The sequence below is a fragment of the Ischnura elegans genome, chromosome 11, assembly GCF_921293095.1.
Source record: "Ischnura elegans chromosome 11, ioIscEleg1.1, whole genome shotgun sequence".
Lineage (NCBI taxonomy): Eukaryota > Metazoa > Arthropoda > Insecta > Odonata > Coenagrionidae > Ischnura > Ischnura elegans.
Window position 1 is genome coordinate 100,270,948 of NC_060256.1, and position 25,843 is coordinate 100,296,790.

The following is a 25,843-nucleotide window of genomic DNA, read 5'->3' on the forward strand; positions in this document are numbered from 1 at the left end:
CTACTTCCTCTTCCTGTCAATATTATCTATACATTCCTGTATACCTCTATTCTTATCCTCCTTCTGGGTCAAAAATACCATTTCCATAGCAAACCTTACTCCATATGTCTTAACCAGACTTCTATTTGCACTTTGGTACTGTGATTATCCCTTTAATTCTCCTCTTTTTATTTATTCCAAGGATTATCTCTGTCTCATCTGTCTCGCTCCGATCTGCATCACTAGAGATATATTTTAACATGCATAGCTGCAACATATGTAATGAGAAACAGTCTATGTTCATGTCACAAAGGCAAATTTTCTTAATAGATTTGTGAAAGTGGAGTGGATGTAAGGGAAATTGCTCCTATAATAACTTCATAAATAGAACATGGTACGATAAAATTCTGTGAGGAAGTCATATTATTGCATTTATGATAATGGAAGCACATATATTAATTATAAGTGAGTGATGTCAGTGTGGTGCATTCAGAGATTACTTGGTACAGCATTCATAAGGATTACCCCAGAAGTAGGTAGTAAAAAAAATTACTTACTGTGACAACATGTAACAACATAATTCCATTGAAAACCCATATCCCAAAAAGACAGTTGCAATGAAGGAGTCATCATGATGGAATCCTTACGCTTTGCATTTGATACAAATAAATTCTTTAAATGCTATATAAATAACAGTATATTTGTACAGTGACGGATACATGGGGGGGGGCTAAGGAGGGTATCCAATTTGCTCCCCTTGGGTACCATCCACTTTACACTAGATAGAATGGTGGTTTATTTCCAACCCCCACTACAGCTGGAATTTTAACCTCACCTAGTCCAACCCCCTTGTCCCTATCCTGGATCCACTACTGTCTTTGTATAATTTAGTAATCTGCTAAATATTTAAAACATGTTCAATGAAAGCTTCATATTTTGTGCGCTGAAAATAAAAGAAAATATCTATCACATGTATACATAGTATAGTATTCATAAACACCACTGAGAGTTGAAATTTAATGCTTTCATTCTGATTAGATATGTTTTTCGACAGATTTTTTATAAATTGAACCCAGCAACTTTAATATCTTTGCACCCCATCTCCTTTCCTTAAATCTTAAATACAATACAAGCCATTGCTGTTGATTAGATATGAAGTTAGTTATGTTAGCACTTAAAACTTATTCTTACACAAGGTTTGCAAAAATAGTATTAACATAAAGAATAGATCCCCCATCCCAAGCTATGAGCCAAAAAGAGTTGCAATATTTGTTACAGATGCATATTTTTATAACAACATGCAGCCTGCTGGTAAAGTATGAAAGGTTTGCTGCAAACTGTACATTTATTTAATAATTGGATAGCAGGAGCCCTTGAATTAACTGTGGTAGGGTTATGCATAAGTTATTCAAACATTATTCATTCTTCTCTAATTTTAATTTTAGACTGTGAAGCTATGTTCATAATCAGTGATTTCTGAACATCCATTCAATTTAAAATGGCAATGAATACATTCTCAATGGCATTACCATAAAGACTCACAGTCATCCCTATTACAATATCAACTACACTATTGACAGCCAGTATCAAAATATGTTTCACTTTATACTTCAATGGTAAGGTCTACTTGGTGTCATGCAATAGATTTTGGTCTCTCTAATGAAGAAATTTAAACTTAGTTCTGTCCCTCATTGAAAATTTATTTGCCAGAGATTATGGATTTCATGAAACATATTGCTTCTTAACAGTATATATATATATATATACTACTTCATTCATTCACACGGCGCCTTAAGCGCAAACATACATATAAATTCAGTGGTAAGGAAAGAAAGGGATAGGAACATGGAACAGAAAAAGGACGAGGACAATGGTGCTGTGGTAGATGGAAAAGGCCAGAAATCAGAGGGTAAAAATGCGGCCTGACTGGGACTCGAACCCAGAACCTCCTGGTTGCCGGCCAGGTGCTCTACCAGTTGCGCTACCAGGACGCTTAGATTTACCATGATTTCGGCGGGGGTTTATATACAGTAAACTCCCTTTGCTTTGGCCCACAAGAGTAACCAATAGAATAAATATATATATATATATTTATTCTATTGGTATACTATATACTACTATATATATATATATATATATATGTTACTTATGAAATACACCACAGGTGATATGAATATAAATAAATGCCATGATAGGCCACAAAAACACAGACACAAATAAAAGAGGACTCACACGTTAGTTTCTTTCAAATTTTGGACCTCTTAGGGTCTTCGTCGGGAGGGAGGCAAGAAGAGACTGAGGAGAAGGACAGAGGATGCCTAAAGGCTGAGGAGATTAGGATAAGATAGGGGAAGGGAGAGGATGGGGAATGGGGGATGGGAGAGAGGAGAAGGCTATGGAGATCAGTGGGCCCTGTTAAGGCCAGGCGGGTTGAATGCTTGGTGTAGCCAAATGGAAGACAATTCAAGAGTTTTTAATTCTAGTGGTGAGGCGGAGGGTGGGAGAGAGGCAAGTATTCCTATGTGAAAGCAGTCATCAAATTCTAAATTATGGGAAAAGGCGTGGGTAGGGACAGGAAGCGAAGCAGATTGGGAAGTGGGTTTGCAAGAAGCTCGATGGTTGTTAATCCGTAGGTTGAGTGAGGTGGTGGTTAAACCAATGTAGAAGGCGGGGCAGGAATTACATAAAAGGATATAAATTACATTACTGGTTGTACAGGTGGGGGATGGAGTGGAAGGAAGCGGAAAAGTGAGAAATTTGTTAGGAAGTGACTGGGTAATGAGGATAGCACACGTTTTGCAACGGGGTCGTTGGCAAGGGATAGGTAAAGAGCTAGTACGGGTGGTGAACCTTGAGAGTGGTTTAGTCGTTTTGAGAATGGAAGATAGATTTGGCGGCCGACGGAAGGATAAGGATGGACAGCTAGAGAAGATTTTTCCAGTAGTGACATTGTTAGAAAGAATCGGAAAAAGGCTTTTGATGATTCTGTTCAAAGCCTGCACGCCCGGGAAGTAAGTGGTGGAAAGGGAGAGATGTGTGGTTTGTTTCTTGGTATGAATTTTGGGTTTGTAAGTATTGTGTAGGATTTTCTTGCGCAGAAGGTTCTCAGGATATCCTCTACGAAGAAGGGAGTGGTGAAGATTATTAAGAAAAATGTCCAAGGATTCGGGATTATTGCAAATTCTGTGGCCTCTTACTGAGAGAGAGTAAGGAAGGGATTGTTTAGTGTGTGAGGGGTGACAGCTGTTGAAGTGAAGATATTGTTGTTTGTTAGTAGGTTTAATGTGGACTGAAGTGATGAAACTTTTATTTTCTAGGGAAATGGTAACATCGAGAAATGTTATTCGGGAGGGGGAATGGTTAGAGGTAAAAGATAGTTCGGAGAATTCATTGAGTGCTGAAATGAAAGAGCTCAGTGAGTCTTCTCCATGAGGCCAGAGAAGGAAGATATCATCTATATAGCGAAGCCAAAGTGACGGTTGAAGTGGGTAGGATGATAGGAAGGATTCTTCAAGGAGACCAAGAAATAAATTTGCGTATGAAGGGCTGAATCTGCTTCCCATGGCGCAACCACACATCTCTCCCTTTCCACCACTTACTTCCCGGGCGTGCAGGCTTTGAACAGAATCATCAAAAGCCTTTTTCCGATTCTTTCTAACAATGTCACTACTGGAAAAATCTTCTCTAGCTGTCCATCCTTATCCTTCCGTCGGCCGCCAAATCTATCTTCCATTCTCAAAACGACTAAACCACTCAAACACTTCACCACCCGTACTAGCTCTTTACCTATCCCTTGCCAACGACCCCGTTGCAAAACGTGTGCTATCCTCATTACCCAGTCACTTCCTAACAAATTTCTCACTTTTCCGCTTCCTTCCACTCCATCCCCCACCTGTACAACCAGTAATGTAATTTATATCCTTTTATGTAATTCCTGCCCCGCCTTCTACATTGGTTTAACCACCACCTCACTCAACCTACGGATTAACAACCATCGAGCTTCTTGCAAACCCACTTCCCAATCTGCTTCGCTTCCTGTCCCTACCCACGCCTTTTCCCATAATTTAGAATTTGATGACTGCTTTCACATAGGAATACTTGCCTCTCTCCCACCCTCCGCCTCACCACTAGAATTAAAAACTCTTGAATTGTCTTCCATTTGGCTACACCAAGCATTCAACCCGCCTGGCCTTAACAGGGCCCACTGATCTCCATAGCCTTCTCCTCTCTCCCATCCCCCATTCCCCATCCTCTCCCTTCCCCTATCTTATCCTAATCTCCTCAGCCTTTAGGCATCCTCTGTCCTTCTCCTCAGTCTCTTCTTGCCTCCCTCCCGACGAAGACCCTAAGAGGTCGAAAATTTGAAAGAAACTAACATGTGAGTCCTCTTTTATTTGTGTCTGTGTTTTTGTGGCCTATCATGGCATTTATTTATATATATATATATATATATATATACTACTTCATTCATTCACACGACGCCTTAAGCGCAAATATGCATATAAATTCACAGGTAAGGAAAGAAAGGGAAAGGAACATGGAATAGAAAAAGGACAAGGACAACGGTGCTGTGGTAGATGGAAAACGCCAGAAATCAGAGGGTAAAAATTGCGGCCTGACTGGGACTCGAACCCAGAACCTCCATATATATATATATATAATCATAAAAAAGATGAGATAATTTAAAGTTATGAAATATCTGCTGCTAGCTGACAATTATATGGCTCAATTCTTTTCGTGTCTGTAACACGAGTGGCACATGGCTGAATATACCTCCTCATTGTGAAAATTTTAATAAAACTGAAAATGCTCTATATAAACACAAAAATCATCAAAGGAATTACCATGAATTGATCATAACAATGACATCATTGTGACAGAAGCCTCGTTATCGTTTTAATGAACACTGATGAATTTTTCTATTAGACGGTGGTTGGTTATAAATTCTGTTATTTAAATTATGGCCATGGTGAGTACTTTGAAAACGGGAAAGGCTTTGATTATTCACAAATTGCAAGTTGTTCCCAATTCCGTAGGGAACACAGAGATGATAATAAATTAGCGTAGGGGCCATACTAACGCTAAGAAGATATATCTTACTGCAAAAGTATGATTAAAATTTATCGTCATTATGATTAAATTGTAGCCTTAAAATGCTCCTAAAATCGCTCTGGTGGCGTACTCAATAGAAAACCATTTCAATTGGTTTCATTATACAAATGAGAATCTTCGTTCTCGAATAATAAGCACAAACAAGGTTAATTTACCACTATTTCTTGCACTCATACAATTAACACTTCTACTTGCCAAATATTCACAAATCGAGGCGAGTATTTTTATTTTAACGACACACTGATGATTGACCATAAGATCGTCAACGATTAAAACCGAAAATATTGGCGTCATCTTCGTTTTCAAAGCTAACCATCACTTCAAAACAAACGTAAACAATTCTTTCACCACTCTCCAACTCGATTTTTTTCAATTTTGACTTTCGTCTGTTTCACTTTTCGCGATCAATTGTTGGTATGAGAATTACAGTAGCTGCGCTTTCCTCTCGTTAAAGTTCCCATCAGCCAACCGGCGGTAGGATTTGCTTTATAAAACACAACCTCTCGTTAAACTCCACGTTACCGTAATCTCCGTCAAATTAACGTGAGGTTTAACCAGACATTATAAAACCGGCCCAAAATGTCGTACATTCATATATGGTTTGGCTTTTACACTGTTTCGGCAACTACTGAATTTTTTTTAACTCTATGGCCAAGTTCGTCCTTTCATGCTTCATGAATCCGCGATGGCCTAACTTTTTCTATGTTTAAGGACGCGAATTGTATAGGGGTACGTCATCTACTGACTGATTCACTTCACATTTTAGATGCCTCCCTGCTAGATACGATTTGAAGTCTACCAGTGAAATTTACTTCCGTTGCATAACCTGTACAATCTCCTGGCGTTAGTGCAAACGCTGTCCAGTAAGTTGATAAGCTAGGACCTTTTTTCCCCTGAATTCTAGTGCGGTAATTTGCATTATCAAGTAGGTCCACACCTCCCATGTATTTACTATACTCCCCAATAACACGAATAGTATTTTCTTTTATTAACATGGAATAGTATGTGAAATAGTATTTTCTTTTTTCTGCTGAAACTTTTCCCTGTGCCCAATGGAAGCAAAAACCTTGTATTGCTGTCTAAAGGGACAATCTAGTTATCATTCCATCGAACAATACTAAGACCTTCGGCTTTATCAAATGTTTGTTTTCATGTTCCTCTCGGTTTCACGTCGATGGTTTTATTATATTCTATCAGGCACTCCTCCGTTATATTTTCATGGATGGCTCCAGTGACAAATAATCCTTTTTCTTTCAAAACAATAAATAGTCTTCAAGATGAAAAGAAGTTATCGAAAAACATACGAAGATTCGAGGTCTCAGGGATAAGCTTGAGGAATTCCAGAATAACACTTGCTTCCAAGCCTAAATTTCGATGGAAGTAATTTTCTATCGCCTGGTTGAACCCTAAAACCGTCTGAATAACATAAGCACCAAAGTAAAGAGCAAAATCTGAAAGGCTTGTTTTAAAAGAACATTTATGCACTGTAGTGACCAAAGTAAGGTACCATTTTCTCATTATTTCAAAATTTATGCACAAATATTCCGATTTGTAATAATTTTTAATTCAAGTCGTCAAATTGAGGTCATAATTTACAAATCTGTCACTTTTGTCCAGACAGGAAAAATCTGAAAAGTGTAGATTATTTTTCATCAATCTAAATATGTTTTGTTTTAATCATTTCCGACCCAAATCTACGCCTTATCGTCTTCTTTCACCCAAAATCTTGTTGTGGAAGTCTGTGATATCGCTGAATCGTGAAGTAAGGAAGGACTAATTCGGATTGAATGTACGAAGTTTTGTGTTCCATTGCACCCAAAATGCTTTCATGGAATTCATAAATAGTCATTATTTGTTGTAATTCTATCTGTTGTGATAAAAATGTCAATTAAAAACTGAAAAATACGTTATCTTCTGTAAAAATATTCACTTTGGCTCATTTCTTCCGAGCCGTAATGCATCTCTGATTTATATTGGATTTAGGTAAAATAATGCAGCATCTCATTGGAAATATAATATCTAATAATTTTAATTGTCAAATATGACGATATCTGTCAAATACGAGGCATAAAAAGGCGTAGGATTATATCCGACAGTAAAAACGGCATAATCCTACGAGACGGAAATATGTGGTAATGCTGGTTGCATAACTGCCTATAGATACCGGATTCTGCCAACGTTGCGAAAACGCAACATTATTTTCCGGATCTGATTTTCGCTTAATGTTGACTCCCTGACGAAATATAAGCTTTAATATCTATTAATTGAAATTTTTACGTCCACATGGACGAATAAAAAACTTAATAAAGGGAATAGTTACTCTTAGGAAAAATTATTTATCTTGCTTAACAGGAGACTCGAAAATTGACACATTTTGAGTGTTTTCATAAATATCGAAATACTTATTAAATGTCATAATAATATCACTAAAAATCAGTTTAAACTTATTTTTATCGAAAAAAGCGAATTCTACATGAATAAAATTCAATTAAAATATTTTTTTTGCATTCCTCAATAATGTTGCGTTTTCGCAACGTTGGCCGTAAATGTGTTAAGGTAATGTGTGTAGAGTGAAGAGATAGGAGACTCATCCATAACCTGTATATGGCTGTACAAGTAAGGGTAGCTGACATAGAATCAGGTTCGGCAATTTATTGTATTTTTTGGTAGACATGCACCCATGAGGTTTTCTTCTGCGTTATCACTCAAAAATTCCAACAGCACTAAGTGCCCAAAATTTTTGGCTATGTGGAGACCGTTTCAATGTATCAACTGCAATTTTTGCTGTAGGCCATGCACGCAATAGAGGGAGATTTCATCATTGCGCATCAGATTGCCCAGAGATAAGCGAGTTGCTCCTTTGTTGTTGCTTGGGACTTTTCTTGCGTTGTAGCGCTTGGGTTTGGAGTAGCATATCGTTGGGGTGGTGGTTTAGGGGTACATATTGTGTACCATGAAAATTTGCATTGATTCATGGGGAGGTTTGCATAAGCCATGGATAGTTTGAAGTAGGTTAGGAGTCGTATTGAGCTGAAGTGAATTGGAGGTTGTTTGGGGAGGGTGGGACGTTCTTACAAATTTCATTATGTACTTCAGTGGAGAGGGTTGTAAAAGAGGCAGAGGTAGTGTTGAGGGTGTTCATTAAAATTTGAAGCGTAATATAAATATCCAAAACATCTGCAACCTCAATTAAGAAGCGGAAATGTCCTGTACTAATGGCATGTGGGATGTATGTGAAGGCACACTCCATTCCTAGAATGGATATTTTGGAAAAAATGACCAATGAGAGCCAAATTTTGCATCGTGTCAATTTTTTTGAATTATCAAATATTTTTACTCGTAAAAATCGTGGAAATTTTCAAATGATTCTAACATTTTGAAATTCTCATTAATTCTACATTAACCTAATGAAAAACAAAAGCTTTCCAAATGTATCTATTTTTTTCAAGAAATAAATTGCTGGAAAAGTCCATGGTGGCATGTTTTCTACTGTTTCTTTTCAATTTCACCTCTAGGAATCAAAGAAATTCCCCTGGTGTGTCATTTGCAATGAAGATGCGACAGTGAAGTGCCTTGAATGTGAAGATTTGTACTGCAATTCATGCTTTACTGAATGCTGCAAGCCTGAGGATCATTTAAGTGAACCTTTCCAAAGTGAACCTCTCCAAAGTGAGACTCCAGAAGCATAGCAATATCACACTGTGTGGTTTTTGAATTGATGTCCAGCCCTTTGGAAAATTTTAAGCATAATATTTTTTTACTGTAACCAATATGGTGATTATGAATTATCAGTTTTACGAAAAGAAAAGCTTTGTGCCCTGTACTTTATTATGTATGTATATATGTATTTATTTTCACATAATAGTAAATAAGTCTTATCTTTTGGAGGTTTTTCGTTGTGACAATACCTTTGGGAATCTCAACTGAATATTATTGTATTGATTTGTATATTACTCAACCAGTTTGACTGCAAATTACTGCAGGAGAGTTGCCCATTTTAAAACTTATTCTTTAGAAATTTTACATCATTAATTTATTATTACCCACTTTAACTGGGTTAATTTTGTATAGCCTACTGTATATTTTGTAAGTTATTATGTGCTTACATTCCCAGACAATAAAGACTGCCTGTGCATGAATTGGACATAACAATTTTTCTTGATACCATAAGATGCAGAAATATCTGCTCCACACTGAATGTTGTGAGTCAGCTGCCATCAATTTGAAGCCTCTCAAAGTGAATAGTGACTGGTGATGGAAAGTGGATATTTTCAGAATCTTGTGTGTCATAAATCATGGCTGAATCCAGGCAAACCATTGACATCCAATGCCAGACAAAATTGTTTTGGAAAGAAGACAATGCTCTGCATTAAAGAAGGCAATGTTTTGTGGAATCAAAAGGGTATATTATATTTTGAGCTACTATAAAACCTGGTGAAACCATTAACACTGATTGCTACCAACAACTAATGATTGATTTGAACTGAGCAATACGTTATGAAGTCTAAATATTCAAGTTGTGGTTCAAAGATGGCATGCAATAGAAAAATGTTTGCCTTAGTGAGCTGCAACTTGCCTAAATCCATTAGGAATGACTTATTTATTTTTTTTTTTTAATAAATGGCAGTCATTCCTATAATTCCATTCATTATAAATAGGGATGGTCAGATGTCGGATCCAAATATCTGCGGATACGCCCCACATCGGATCCAAAGTTGCGGAAGCCATCGGATCTGGATCTGAAATTTTGAATAGTAGCTTCAGTGAATGCAACACAATGAATAAGGGTGGAAAGAGGTCTGATTCTATCTTCGAATGTGCCGTCGCATGCGATTCTTGTCCTACTCATGAACCGTTTTGTTTGACAACCCGAAAAAAAATCTCTTTCTGATGCACCCTACTGTTCATACATACAAAACACTGTACCCAATACCTACAGATACAATTTTTTTAACACAGACATAGAGATGCATTTCACTAGTGTAACACTTCCCATTGAAATAAACACAATGCTCCTCTACAAACAATAATCACTTTCAAAGCATAATTTTTGGTTTGCATTTGCTGTAAGCACTGATGACTTAATGCTGCACAGCAATTATTTTGTTGCAAAGAGCTATACCTGTGATGATGGCTAACTTCCCTAAAATAAATATTCCACCTAGAAATTGGAAACCTCCGGTAGGATCTAGCTGCATCTCCAAAAATGCTTAAATTGCACTTCGTGAACTTTGGAAGCGATTGAACTCCTAATTGTGGAGCATTGTTTAGGTCGCTTATCCAGATGATTTTTGGACATAGTTTTTGATGCTTTCATTGAAAATATTCCAAGTGGAATTGATTGATGAGCACCAATGTATCTCTAAAAATGTTGTTTAAAACAAGATTCATGAACTTTGGAAGCTATTAAACTCTTGATCGAGAAACACCCTATTGGAAATATTCAATTCTGTTCAATTGAAAAGTGACAAACTTCAATTGAATTTCAATAGGTTCAATTGAAATTTGTCACTTTTCAATTGAACAGAATTGAATATTTCCAATAGGGCATTTATGTCTTATCCTGGCTTGTATACTCCACCTACATGCTGTTTCCTACTAAATCTTCCTGAAGTCCACTATAGGTTACTCCAAAACCTTGCTGGACCTAACTGGATCCTGCCAACTATTCTAACTGGAATTTTTACTAGCGTAATCTTTATTTGAAAAGGGGAATATGCTTAAGTGGCACAAATTTCATAATTCAATCTATACTGCAAGAAATATCGGTCCATGGTACTTTATCTATAGGCCTGTTTACACGGTACATTAACATGTACGGGTTAATATCTAATGGTATGAACGCACAAATTCACCGTGTAACCACCCAACTTGTGCGAATGGATGCACAGAAAATAGAACCTGTTCTAATTTGGTTCATGCATTCGTACATGTTCCGGTCCACAAAAATCATTCACGCAAACGCACATAAACTCGTACGTGTTAATGTATCGTGTAAACAGGCCTTAAGTTAGCAAATCTCAGCATGAATACATACGTGAATGGACGTACTCGAACTGGGATTTCTTTTTCTATCCAGCCTTGTAATCTGAAAATGAAATTAAATGTAGCTTGAAAATGAAATTTAGGAGGGGATTTTTCCATTCTGTTTGATTTTTCACCATTAGTCAGTTTCAGAAGTCGTGAATTTGGCCCACAACTTTGCTAGAAAATAAAATTATAATTTAAAACATTACCATGTTAAAACTTTCATTAATAATACCTTGTCAATCTCGATTCACTCTCTTTGATGCTAAGCAAAAAATATGAAGGCGATAAAAAGTACCTCTACTGCACTCTGATGCACGATTAGAGTAGCATGTTTTTAAGCAAGATGTGTCTGTTTTTACAGACACATCTTGCTTAAATATTTTGCTTTGATTTTTGTAACCATATGTCTCACCCATGTCACATGTCTTGATATTACGGTACCATTCCCGTTCTTCGTTCGGTAATACTAGGCGAAGTTTCTTTCGACGTATTAAATAATTTACACGCACATGTCGAGCTACTACTTTTTTCTAATCGCCATAATTTATGAGCATGAATTACAGTAACTCTTTTGAAAGTATGAAAAATTATTGGAGTAAGCGGGACTTATCAATTTTTCATGTCAAAAAGAAGTCCGCACTCCGCCCTAAGAATTCAAGCAGACCATGCGCAAGCGAAGTTTGCTCGGCTTGTCCGTTCGGTGAATTGCATGAGAGAGGGGGATGATGCAAGGCCCTCTTGCACTGTCGTCGACCTTTTTTTCAATTGTTGTAAACATTAGTGCAGAATTTGAATAAGATAACTAATTGGTAAGTTTCATTGTTTACTATTTCGTAATTTGAAGTAGGAGTGGAATTACACCAATTGTTTACTTTTTCTTTTGAGGTAGTCATTAAATATGGCTTCATATACCAGTTTGCTACCGGCTACAATTTCAACTGCTTGACTGAAAATTGGAGAAGTGTACATTTGGGAGTGGTTAGTGTATAGAATTTAGGCAACAGCACTCCTCTGAAGATTTAGGTTGTGAAAATTAGAAAATACAGCCAACATGTCTTATTGTCGCACTGATGGAAAGGACAAAATTATCTTCGCTACCGCAGAAGATCATGCAGTACCAAGTACAGTGACTCTTAGTGCGCCAGAGAATTCTCCAGGCCTCATTTTACCGAACGGTGAAATAAACTGGAACTGTCCGTGTTTGGGTGGAATTGCTACAGGCCCATGTGGAGTGGAGTTCCGTGAGGCATTTTCATGTTTTCATTACAGTACTGCGGAGCCAAAAGGTTCCGACTGCGTGTCAACCTTTCAGGCAATGCAGGAGTGTATGTCTAAATATCCTACTTTGTACAAAGCAATGACTGATGACGATAGTGATGATAATGATCAATTAATGGAAGCTTTAGAGTCATCTCGTGATGCTAACAGTGAGGGAGCTGTTGACTCCGTGAGCCCGGAGGAAACGGAGGAGAGAGACAGTAAATTCAGTGAAAGTGATAGTAAAAAATAATCTTGGATTTCCTTTAGAGTTCAAATTCATGTTACTAGTAAAGTCTGGCACAAAGGCATCTGTTATTGCTAATCTGTGTTTAGAAATGAGCGAATTGTCATTTCTCCGTAGTGTTAATGTTATTTCATGTTAGTAGATGTAGTCACGAATTTACTCTGAAGTTGTTATGTATTATACTCATTAAGAAAAACTCATTGTTTCATGAATAAAGTTGTTTACGCCTTAGTGGAGTAAACCGTGAACAAATTCTCTTCTTCAATTCATCTTTCATGCTAGTTTCACCAAAATGAGTATCTTCTCATGGAGGAATTGTAAAGCTATTTGGTTTGTTAGTCACATGATATAAATGCTTATCATTGTGTCGTGTGTGTATATGTGTGATGAATAATAGCTGTAAATAGGTAAGTGGAAGCCCAGTAGCCTCCATTCGCTTTTTACATTGCATTCGAGTTATTTCCAAACACTTAGCTTAAATTTCCTAGTCCTGGGAGTAGGCAAACTTATGTTCTGGCTCTTTACGAGTCTCATTTCCATAAGATTTTATGGAATCATACTGTTTTCCTTATTTCATGCAAGTAGAAAAAACGTTGATTAATTTGAGAGCAATATAGGTTCTAACTGCCCATCATGAGAAAAGGAGCTGTACTGAAAATGAAGATAAACAATACTAGTTGTCTTCTATGAACTTTTTTCAGTAATTGCTGCAATTTTATACTTTTGGGAATTAACCAGCCATTTTTTAATGGCCATCAATTTTGCATGCTAAAGCCATGCATAATGCAAATGCCACACACCAGTATGTATGAACCAGCAGTTTAAAGGCAACAACGGAGTGAACTTAATTCCGCCATTGTGATGGAAATTCCCTGTAGTCATACTTCTTCACAAGTCAGATGGAGATTGGAAGTAAATCATAATAATTCTGGGCTATAATCAAAACAGCTCTCAAATGTGCCTCTTCCGACCTCATACTGACTCATATTTTTGTATCTTTCTGTCGCTTTTCATTCATGTGTTGTATTGCTCTTATTCTGAACGAAAGTGCTTTTCTTCCATAATGTCAACCATTCACCTTCACTGCCTTGAAGAAAATGAATAGATTTCAATGTACTCCTGAAAATTTCCATTAGTAGATAGAATGGGTTTTATGAATCTCATTTAAATTCTCCATGGAAATTAAATTCCCCAACAGAAGAGGATATCATAGTGTGAAACCTCCATGAACCCCATTCAAATGTTCCAGTCGACCTAGCAATGTGATCACTGTTTCTCGAATGCGACGAACAGGTTTTATATGTAAAGATTTCACAACAGTCACTTCATATGGAATTTGAAGGAGGATTTTGAATACCTCCCAGGGGGGTTTCCAGTGTAATAAATAGCTAGAGGTTTTCTTTTGCTTTCCATGCAAATGTTTCTATACTCCACAGGTCATCAGTCATCCAAATCAGGATGCGTTCTTAAGTATCTTTAAATGCTAGAAATAGGTTTTCAACAGGATTTTATGAAGGTTTCACAAGAGTCGAAAATATGTCCAACAGGGTCACTGAAAGAAATGTCTTGAGTGTCTTATGAAGAAATTTCTTTCAGGAATCCAAGTGGTCGTCAATGTAAGCATTGCATCAGTATTTTCATATATGTATGTACATATTGTGAACATCTTTACAGCCACTTTATTTCAAGATTTAAAGATAAATGAAAAACCCTCCTAATACATCAGACCTGAGACTTATTGAACAATGATTTTATTCCGAGTTCTCACTCTTTGCTTTCTATGTAAGTCAGTGTTCCAAAGCTGCACAGGTCATCAGTCATCCAAATAACTACTAATTCAGTACATTTTAACACATTGACAAGGCAGCATCACTTTTTTCATGAGATGACTTCAATGAAATCACCATCCAATCAGCCAAACAAAAAAATCCTTTTTGCATCTCAAGAATAGAAATCTGAATGTCAACTGCTTCAACAGCTTGTTCTTCCTATTTTCATGAATCTAATTCAGCCAGGCCTGTCCAGAGAAATCTCGGGCCTGTGGACAAACTTTGTGTATGAGCCTTTAGGCATACACAAGAAACTGGTCCCTAGCATGATCTCATCCCAAAGTCTGCCTCGTCAGGTAATGGCTGTTTCATTCTTCAACCATAAAATAACTACAGCAGAGCACCATTAATCCCTGTCAGAATTAAAACCAATCGTTATATTTGGCTGTATTCATGTACTAATTCGGTTATTGCCCAACATTTTGTGGCTGTTGCTTGTCACTTTTTTTTTCAAGGGAATAACTTTACAGTAGAGGGTGTTTATAATGGTTTATGGAGGGGAAGAAGTGGAAAAGGAATGTTGGGTGGAGATTTCATTTTATTGGACTTCAATGCAGGATCCCATGCACGACTGATTTTGAGGCCACGGTCAAAGCTAAAATGGTCTTTGCATTTCCTTTCCTCCAATACCTTACAAATCAGCCAGGGTTTGAAATTTTCCACTTTTGTGACACAAGAGTAATCAGCACATGGATGGATGTATGCCCACAGAGCAATACAAAGGGCAGTTCCACTGCAAATGGTTGTCTACAGGAGCTCTTGCTAGAACGAATGAAGAGAGATATTTGTATTCACACCAGAGACAGTTCACAGAGGGTTGTAGGAGTCCCAAATTCAAATTCCCTCACAAATATCTTCATCTCCCTTCACTTTTTCCCAACCTTCTATTAATCATCCTTGACTAATCAATGCTAACTTCACCTGTGATCAAGTTTTTCCAGGAAGTAAACAATGTAGTTTTCATGGGTCATTCGTATGGGTATTCATGGGTAAGCTCTGGTGTCTTTCCCTCTGCCCTAAAGCTGGCCAGGGTAATTCCAATTCCCAAGAAAGGCTGCCCTTCAGAGTCTATTAATTACAGACCTATTTCCATTCTATCAACATTTTCAAAGATCTTTGAAAAACTCTTCCATCATAGATTAATTAAGTACCTCCAGAGATTTAATTTAATTTCTGACTCTCAGCATGGTTTTAGAGCTGGCCGGTCCACTAATTCTGCTATTTTCGAGTTCCTAAATAATGTTATTCTTGGACTGAACAATAAACATCACATTTTAGGCATCTCTTTTGACTTCAAAAACGCTTTTAACAGTGTGGATCATGAAGTTCTCAAGTCCAAACTTCAGTGCTTGGGAATCACTAATAACTCTTATAATTGGATATAATCATTCCTTAGTGACAGATCGCAGTTTGTGAGTTACACTCATCAATCACTCGCAGGAGTGGTGGAAATTAAATCCAGTCCCTTGAAAGTACCGGTTGGAGTACCTCAAGGTTCTATCCTTGGTCCTCTACTGTTTCTCCTCTTCATTAATGATCTTCCTAAACACTTCTCATATTGCTCCACTGTTATGTATGCTGACGATACTTCTAATCTCTTATCCGCTAGTACTTTACCTCTCTTGGATCATTTGGCCTCGACTACAAAAGATGAGATGTTGCAGTGGTGCCACCTTAACAGAATTGTTCTGAATGAGGCTAAAACCACTTGTATTCTCTTTCGCAACAAGTTCTCTCATGAGATTCCTACTCTGCCTCCTCATTCGGATTTCTCCACCTCGTTCACCGTGAAATTATTAGGTCTACAGCTTGATGACACTCTTGACTGGTCAACTCATGTTTTTGAAATTAATAAGAAACTTTCAGTAGGTATTTATATGATAAGGAAACTCTCTCCTCATGTTTCCATATATATTCTAAAAGCTGTGTACTTTGCCAAAGTACACTCACTATTGTCATATGGTATCATGTTTTGGGGTAACTCCCCTACTGCAGCTAAAGCCTTCTCTTTACAGAAACAAGCCATTAAGGCCATCTGTAAAGTTCCAATACGAACAAGTGGTCGGCCACTGTTTGTGTCCCTCAAGATCCTCACACTTCCATGTGTTTACATTCTCTCATGTGCCATGTTTGTGAAGTGCTATCCGTATTACTTCCGTGTTACACAGTCACAACACTAGATCAAAAAGTGACATTCACAGTTATCTGTATTCATTTAGACAATGTCAGAAGGGACCATATCACTCTATTGCTGCAATCTACAATAGGCTTCCCTCTGATATGAAATACCTTTCCTCAAAAAAGGTTTTTAAGAATAGATTGAGAAACTTGCTGTGTAACAAAGGTTATTATAGTGTCCAAGAATTTTTTAATGATATTTTATAAATGTTATTAGTGTTCCAGATTTTTTTTAATATTTTGTAAGCTGTGTTTTGTGATTCTTTTATGTCTCTCTGTATCTTGACGAAACCCATGGATAATTGTAACCCGACGGAGTTAATAAATATATTATTATTATTATTATTAGCTCATACAGAGGTCAAATTTTCTACGAGAGAAACATGAAGGTGAGCAAGGAATCTGCTTCTACAATGAATTATTATTATTAAAGTATTCTACCGATTAAGGTAGGTTTCCGTGGAGTACTTATGAAGAATTCTGGGAGCCTCCCCTTCCATCAAGCACTTCCCTATAAAGCCTACTCCCTTTCAAAGAAAATGTAATAAATTTAAAGTGCTGTTGACCATACTCTCTTTGGGTTTTGGCTGCATTGGCTCATTTTATTAGTGCAGCAGCCTTGCCTGCCTAATGTGTACCACGTAAGGAAATGACCTGGATTTCATTCAGGGCCTGATGCTTCTAGCTTGAAGGCTGGCAAACCTTTTGTCCCCACAAATTGAATCAATGAAAAAACAAAGAAAATACAGTCATTAAATAACCTAGGAAGTCTACATACCAGAGCACAATGTTATTAGAACTTAACCTCTCCTAAAACAACAATTCAAATGGTTTTATATCAAATTAAGGCCCCTCTATAGGCACACTTACAACATATTTCGGTGTCAAAGAGGCAAGCCTTCAGCCAGTGGATGTTGTGCTGGTTCTTTTGATTTGCCCATAATGACATAAATTTTACTTGTCACTTGGCCTATAATCCCAATGGCCCAAATAAGGCATTAGCTGGAGGCAAAATGGGAAACCCACATGCCACCTACTTAACTTAGAAGGGGTTAATGTCTGTTGAGGAAGAGAGAGATGATCGCTCAGCAAGGAAGATAGGGACCAGGATTCGTACCAATCTCCCACCTTCAATTTCCTTGATTTCCAATCAAAATTTAAAAAAAAATTCCATGACCTCATATCAACGACAAAGCAGATGAATGCAGGGATTAAGGAGACAGTAACAACAATGCTCCATGATTTTAACCACAGCTTTTCATCACGCAGTGCCTCTCGAGCTCTTCAACAACTCTAATCTAATGCCCTCAAAATATCCATGAATCCCAGTACTGATTTTTATTCCCCTGGCCTGTACAGCACTAGTGGGTTATTTATTTTTTTGTGGGGAAATTGCAACATTTGGAGACCTCTTTGCTCTTCTAATGAATCAATTTCTCTATAAAACAACAATGGCATGACGGAAATTTCCATGGAAGTTGGCCCTTACTCATGTGCTGTAGGTGGTCACCTAATGACCTTCCAAACAATGCCCCTTTGACTAATTGACTAAATCGGCGATGTCATCCAAATTTGAGCTCAAATTTGGAAATACATACTGAATAACCCCCCTGAGAGAAAACAGAAATGGTTGGGCATATGCTTCACTCATGGTCAGATGGACCTGGGTAAGCTCTGGCAAGCAAGGGCCCTGACCAAGGAGCAACACATTTTGAGTCCGGCTCCCGACTGGCATGGCAAAAATTCCACAGAAGAAAAGTCATTTGGCTTGACCAGGATTTGAACCCTGGTCTCCCAATTTTTCACAAGAGTACCACCACTAGAACTAAAAAGGCATCTTATTCCTCTGCAGAGAAATTTGACTTTAGAAGACAAGATGGTAAATGGTGTCAGGCAAAGAATATTGAAGGGCAGCATATTTGTGAACCACAATTCCAAGGCTGAAGCCACAAACTTCGACAGAAATGGGTGTTCACCATTGGCATTAGATATTCAAGGAAAAAACTGTGATGTATCATTTAGCTGTGGGAAAATTCAGCTTTCAATTATGCATCACTCAAGCAAAATCCCAAACTACAGCACTTGCTCTACATTTTAATAGCAGATGTATATATGTACTTGATTGAATTGGCTCAGTCCACCCAACATATACAATAGGGTGGTTTCCTATTAATTTTTTATTGCCTAAATCGAAAGATTATTACTCCTGGAGTACGCATTTCACGCTTTTAGATTTTTAAATGACGATATCTATTGTTAGCGATTAAATGAAAATAGAAAAATTTCAAGCGCAAGAAAACGCAACAGCTAAGTATGAATGCTGGGAAAACGCCGTGTGGCATCATTCTGGTTCCCGCTGTCGGCGTGTGAGATGACCTTGGGGCGAGGCTTTGAGCACTGATACAATGCAGGCTGCTAGCAGGTAGCAGAGTACCCTGCTAGCTGGTAGTGCTTGGCTTAACTAAGGATTATTAATACCCTATCAAACGAAGGAAACTTTCCGTCCTTAGGCAATTTTAATAGGTGATTATTAAGTGATGTTTCCCTGTGCTCTGTGCCTCATGCATGCATTGGTAATCTCAGACGATGTAAAACTCCTATCTACTCGTATAGAAACTAGGTCCCTGTGACGTCACATGGAGTGGCATCACATGGGCGCCAATCTGGCCTTTTTCAAACGCGGTTAAAATTGACCATTGACATTTGTCTGAACTGGGATTTCTAAAACCAAATAACTTGCATATTATGAATACACTAATGGTGGGTAACGAATCGCAATCAATCCCTTTCGTTTTCTTTGATGAAGGAAACTACCCTATTAGAGAGTACCAAGTGTAAACCAAGCACAATAAACAACCATCAAATTGCCAAAAAAAAAGTTTTTCTAGGCAACAACCATTATATGCAGTTGGAAAAAATTAATCTTCTGACACCTTATTTGTAAAACAGTCACCAATGAACCATAGGCCAAGGGATGAATTACACATGGCATAAAATGTTGCTGTTGGTTTTGAAAAATTTTATATTTATAACTGATTTGTTACAAATCAAAAAAGCCTGAATAAAGTATTTACCCAGTGTACCTATATACAAACAGCATATTTTTTCACAATATCTCTATAAAAGTCAAATATCTTTTCGCTTGCTTCAGCACACAAATGAAGAGCTTGCTTGTACTGGTCATCAGAAAACTGCCCTGTGGAATGTACGGCGACTATCCTGTGGTCAATGTTATCAAAAGCAAACATGAGCTCAGACTTCACATCCTGAAAGACAGATGAGAAAACAAATTTTAAAAAAATGGCCAGGTACACATTTAATTAAGCAACTTGATTGATATCAAAACTAACAGTAAATCGATAACCAGAGATGGGGAGTGACTTGAGTAAAAGTAACTCAGTTACCAGTAAAATTACAAAGATTTATGTAATTTTTCACTAGTGATCACTACATTCAAAAAACATAACTATTACTTGTGTAATATTTCGAACCCTGCCGCGTGAACGGCGGTGAAACATACAAGAATTGCCATGAGATAAAATTCCCCTGGACCGGGAATCGAACCACGGACCTTTGGCTTTCCGGGCCACTGCGCAGACCACTACGCTATCCAGGTTCTTTAATTCTCATGGCAATTATACCGAGGCTCATGGTACTTGGTATAATTGCCATTGAGCCTCGGTATAATTGCCATGAGAATTAAAGAACCTGGATAGCGTAGTGGTCTGCGCAGTGGCCCGGAAAGCCAAAGGTCCGTGGTTCGATTCCCGGTCCAGGGGAATTTTTTCTCATGGCAATTCTTGTATAACTATTACTTGTTATGTACTCATTGCCTTTTGAAATAATTTGCTAAATTCCCATTACGGCTGTACTGATTGACGTACGCCAAGAAATTTGTGTGAACAGACGTATATATTCCTAAGTGGATGATCCTGCCAAAGTACCAGCCAAAAGCAATTGGTTAGTTGGAATACATGCAATTGGAGCTCACCAGTGTCAGTCAAAACTGTGAAAATTTCCATGCATTCAAGGTAGGGTACCGGTTTCTTTCCCTAGGTCACACAGCAGTGAAATTTCAAAGGGAAATACATGGAGGAGGCCCCACTCCATCTTACCGAATATTTCCCCATGTAAATAATCCTGAATTTCACCACCATTAATGCGGCAGGTTCAAAATATACCCCACAGCCACCACTCGGGCATGGGGTTCACCATTGGTAGTGGTGAGTATCCTTGAAACCCACATTCCCTTGCATTGCCATCCGTGATGGGTGAAACACCCGGCACCATGAATCTTGGTAAACTGCCATTGGAATCAAGGAACAGCTGAGTAGCGGCCTGAGCTGCCACCCAGTAAAGATAAAGGTCCATGGTTCAGTTCCTGGTCCACAGGTATTTTATCCCTCGGCAATTACTGTACAACTCAAAGAAGATCCATTTGTGTTGCTACTTGCTCTGGGCACACCCGAATCAAGCATATCTGCTGTGAGACATTTACTCCCAATATTTTTAATGGAGAATTTGCAATCGCGAGGAATGACATCGTACAGTTATAACTTCGATTATATCATCACGTATATTAATTTCAGATAACAACCCCATCATTTTCCCATGAAATTCGGATTGCTCTGCCCACAACAGGTGTGATCCCATATTAAAAATCCATTTAAATGTGCATTGGGTGACAGAAAACTCAGTGAACAGAAGAATCCTATATTGCAAGTAATATTCTTGACGGGTATTTTCAGTTTGGGGTGTTTAAAGGCTTCACCACGATTTTTAAACACACCCTCCCGTCAGCAGCCAAGCACTCTACCCACGAGGCCACCATGATCAAGAGGCCTGCAAGCAATTAACACAAAACCCAAACTCTCCCCCTTCAGGCATCTGAGTTAAGTGTCCGGAGGCAACAGGAACAAAGAGGTGACCACTGTGGCCGTTACTCTGGTGTTCCTATTTCTAGCCGGCATTTGGCTCTCTGCCGTAACCCCTTCAAACAACACAATCTGAAAAAAATGGTGGGTGGCAGCAGGTATGTAAGCTGGCAGATGGGTTTTCCCTAGGGTGAAACCTATTCTACCTGCGGACTGCTTAGCGGTCACATGGCTGGTCACCTCAGTTTGCTAGCATTCAGTATCCGAGGCAGTCGGAGACCTTCTGAAATATTCGCGAAATACAGTGAGGAACATTTGGGATATGCCCTCTCTCTATCTCTCGCATTCTCTCACAGAGGAGGCCACAGAGAGTTAGTTTTTCCCATCACTTTCAGGTCTCTACCACGTTCCCTTTTTCTATAGATGTACGATGCTATTTTTTTTCCTTTGCTTCAAGCGAGATAGGGCACCTTGGCAATAAGATGTGGCTTCCATGATCCCTGCCCTTAATGAAGAGTTTCCCATTCTGTGTTACAAAGGATGAATACCAAGGCATGCTCCTGAACAGGGGAAATGACAGCCGAATTAGGGCACGGGCCAGCAGCCTTTTCATTCCTAAATGCTGGAAGCTCAATTTTTAATAACTACCTGAGACACATTCCTGAATGCTGAATACAGTAATCTTCAAACTGTACACAGGCCATACAAATGCAATCAATGAACAATCCAAAGCATGCAACCTATTGGTAATTAATTTTGCATTGTTGCATTTCCTTTGACCTACGTGAGGCAGTACATTTTTTTATGTGATAATTCACCAAAAGGTTGCACGCCCAACTGGGCTTGAACAGATTGGTGGAGGGGCTAATGCTCTACATGCACATTATACTCAATGAAAACAGCAGGTTCCCTCACAAATTATGTCTAACAATGTAACCTACAAGCATCATTTAAGTTAATTCACTAGAACAATCAATTCCAAATCAATTAAACATATACTGTCTGTTCGAATTATGTATCATTAGAGCACGAATGACTACCATTGTGGACAAAAAAAGGATCAAGAGAAAGTATTAGAGCATTAAATGGCACGATAAAATGTAGAAGAAAAACAAAATACCATTACTTCTAAATGGACATGAACTTACCTTACAGTTTTTCAAATCGGGATCCAAGAGTATTTCATCTTCTTTTGTAATGGCACAACTCACAGCAGCAATTAAAAACTTCATGGCAATCCCAGATCTAATGAGGGCTAGACAGGCTGCATTGATAGCGCACGCCATAAGCTGCAAGAACAAGAAACCAAAATTACTTATCAAAACATGTTTCACCCAATCTGCAAACCTACAAAGCTATGCATGGTGATTTGAGAGAAATAAGCATCCGTCTTATTTCGGAGTCATTGACGTTTACACTGGTTTCTCCGGAAGGCATAAACGACTTTAAAGTGGATAACTTACACCGCCAGCACTGTGCATTTCCTGAATGATGATGGACACGGATGTGCGAGGATACAATGCGGCAAGAATTGCAGAGGAACACGTGTTCCCAATCAAATTTTCCCGAGTTTTATCGGCAACTCCTGTAAATAACAAAGTAAAATGTTAGAAACACAATTGATGTGCCAATAGAGTATATACCCACACAAAAAGGCCTATTCACGTACTTGCTTGCCCCGTCTTAGGTCGATAAATTGTTTCCACACAGGCTCTGTCAATTACCAACTTATTTGGTTTAACTTCAATGGGTCCGTATACTGCTGCTGTCACGGCAGTCTCGCCTACCAAGAAAAACGACAAGCATGTCATCACATTGAATATATTTTATAGCACAAGTTCTTTTCTTGGAAACATACCGCATGTTAACATAGTTGATCCATCTGGCCTAGAAAGAACATCTAATTCGCAGTTCATCGTACGGAGTTTATGTTCTATTTCTCCCATTTTTTGTTTGTAAACACCAGTTTGCACACATGAGTTTGTATTACCGGGTTTCACACTCGCTCTTCTCCACACGGAAATCCTGATTCATTTGTTGATTTTGACGGCGGTGAATTCAAAATTCATACTCATATGTTTCATTCAAATTCATATGTTTAATTTTTACGAAAATATTCTTCTATGTAAGTACATAAGCATTTCATAATATGAATTTCAACACAATGGCACTGCATCAACCCATTAAGCACCCTTCATCGGATTTGAGCAACTATTTCCTGTTACTTCGCATTTACTCCCTCTCCCTGCTAAAAAGTCTTTCTGTATTTTATAAATCATCCATCCACTGACTCAAAACATGTCGTCAGTATTCTTATACATCTTTTAAATCCCATAAGAGGCAACTTTTGCCAAAAAGTCCTATTCTTGTTCTAGGTTATTCTTGGTTTCAGATCGTGTTTTTGTGACATGCATGTACCTATGCATTATATCAGTGATCGCTAAAATAATAGAAACTATTGCCTATACACAAATTCTAGTACACTTTGAGAAACACAATCTCTTCACCCCTTCCCAGTTTGGATTTCGCCCTGGGAAATCCACTGAATTGGCAGTTGAGTCGACAGTGGTAAAAAATTTATCAAGGGCATTTGAAGACAAGCAATGTGTCTCACTCACACTTTGTGATTTAACCTCTGCCTTTGACTGCGTCAATCATGCTACCCTCCTGCAAAAACTCCAATACTATGGCTTTCCTAACAGTGAGCTGAAATTCATGACCTCTTACCTCACTGATCGAAAGCAGATGGTACAAGTAAATTGTAACCAATCTGATTTTCTTCCAGTGAAACATGGAGTTCCTCAGGGGTCCGTCCTTGGTCCTCTCTTGTTCCTTATTCTAATCAACGACCTACCTTACAATCTTTCTATGGACTGCATGATATATGCTGATGACACCACTCTGGTGCAGAAATGCAATACTCCTAGCCAAGTCAGACTTCTTACAAAAAAGGCAATAATCTCAACTCTGGTTTACAGCCAATAATCTCTTTCTGAACAATGGCAAGACACAACATCTTACATGCTGTCTTAAAAGCACTGAGCTAAACAATGATCCTGTCAGGCTTCTAGGCTTTAATATTGATGCTAAATTGACATGGAATTCACATGTTTTCCTAGTTAGCAAAAAACTCTCTCGGGTTTTGTACTTATTGAGGAAACTTAAAACCTGTGTCAATGAAAAGTACATGAGATTAGCCTATTTTGCTTTTTTTCATAGTATTCTTGCCTATGGTGTTCGACTCTGGGGACATGCAAATGAAACCAAAGAAATTCTAAAACTGCAAAAAAAAAGCAGTGAGGATTCTGAGTGGTGCTGGGCCCCGTGACCACTGCAGGCCAATTTTTAAAAACTTTCATATCCTCACCATCTACAGCCTCTTTGTGTTTCGCAGCATTATGCACATTAAAGATAACTTAGAAACCTACCCCATACGATCCACCATCCACTCTCATGACACTAGGGCTAAAAATAGCCTAAATATTAATTACCTACTGTAGGCTGTTTAAGACCAACAACCAGTCTGACAATTTGGGAGTAAAATTATTTAATAAATTACCCAGCAAAGCCAGATCAGTGAGCATCACTAGACTGAAAAATGTGCTGGACAAGTGGCTTTGCAATTATCCACTGTACTCAATTCATGAATATTTTGAGCTGGACTTTTCTTCTCTTTTATTTTAAATGTAATCTTTGTAATGTATGTGTTTCTAATGTTTTGATCCAATGTACATGTTTTGTATGTTTAGTTGTATCGAATGTTTTTATAAATGTGTTGTATACAACATCCGCGAGGGCCAATCCTCGCCGTGGATGAATAAAGATATAGGTACCTATATATATGTATATAAATGGCCGATCGAAGAGAACGGACGTCAATTGACAATTAAAAAACACAGAAACACATAAAAAGGGGACAATCACAAAAACTAGTAGACGTTTCAACGGGTTGACCCGCTATCTTCGGAGCCGAAGGTAAACTGCTGCAGGCAGGGGAAATTCCTCCAGTAGTCCTCCTTGGTGAAGTAGTGGGAGTGGAAGAAGGGGGAAGGGATTAGGGGAATAGGGTTTGCTCATGGCATCCTTTTATACAATTTAGTATTAGAGGTGGCCATGGGTTTGTTCTGGTGGTTAATGGGCAATATTTAGCCCGGGCGTTTCAATCGCCTTTTTGACCCAGATGTAGGCCATCTCCCTAGTTCTCACCTCGATGGTAGTTGCCCTCTCCGGCAGAACTTCGATGAAGGTTAGAGAAAAACATTTGTCGAAACAACTGTTGTGTGAATGGGGATGGGTTCATGAAAGGGGGGAGTTTTGCAAGAGTGTCTGTGGTTATT

The 25,843-nt window shown here is 38.3% G+C and overlaps 3 protein-coding genes and 1 long non-coding RNA gene across 5 annotated transcripts in view; 2 read left to right on the forward strand and 2 right to left on the reverse strand.

Annotated features, from left to right (window-relative positions):
- Positions 1-9,235, forward strand: part of LOC124167711 (abscission/NoCut checkpoint regulator) — a 28,258-nt gene extending 19,023 nt beyond the window's left edge. The window contains exon 8 of the mRNA XM_046545716.1: positions 8,607-9,235. Coding sequence (XP_046401672.1) covers positions 8,607-8,780 — 174 coding nt within the window. The 3' untranslated portion in view covers positions 8,781-9,235. The remainder of the gene's footprint in view (positions 1-8,606) is intronic.
- Positions 8,976-11,655, reverse strand: LOC124167714. Its single transcript, XR_006866747.1, has 3 exons — positions 11,354-11,655; positions 11,129-11,179; positions 8,976-9,830 (listed from the first exon to the last, which is right to left on the reverse strand). It is a non-coding gene; the product is annotated as an uncharacterized LOC124167714 (long non-coding RNA).
- Positions 11,656-11,799: 144 nt separating this feature from the next.
- Positions 11,800-12,877, forward strand: LOC124167713 (mitochondrial intermembrane space import and assembly protein 40-B). 2 transcript variants are annotated; one of them, XM_046545720.1, is made up of 2 exons: positions 11,800-11,930; positions 12,007-12,877. In XM_046545720.1, exon 2 carries the CDS (start codon positions 12,173-12,175, stop codon positions 12,629-12,631), a length of 459 nt encoding a protein of 152 aa, XP_046401676.1. In that variant the 5' UTR covers positions 11,800-11,930; positions 12,007-12,172; the 3' UTR covers positions 12,632-12,877. The 2 variants fall into 2 exon arrangements, with proteins under 2 accessions (XP_046401676.1, XP_046401675.1); XM_046545719.1 differs by having other exon boundaries at positions 11,816-11,930; positions 12,011-12,877.
- A 6,759-nt stretch (positions 12,878-19,636) lies between these two features.
- LOC124167548 (dolichol kinase-like) overlaps positions 19,637-25,843 on the reverse strand; it is a 50,769-nt gene continuing 44,562 nt past the window's right edge. The window contains exons 8-11 of the mRNA XM_046545507.1: positions 23,176-23,289; positions 22,970-23,091; positions 22,655-22,795; positions 19,637-19,898 (exon numbers count right to left, since the gene is read on the reverse strand). Coding sequence (XP_046401463.1) covers positions 19,716-19,898; positions 22,655-22,795; positions 22,970-23,091; positions 23,176-23,289 — 560 coding nt within the window. The 3' untranslated portion in view covers positions 19,637-19,715. The remainder of the gene's footprint in view (positions 19,899-22,654; positions 22,796-22,969; positions 23,092-23,175; positions 23,290-25,843) is intronic.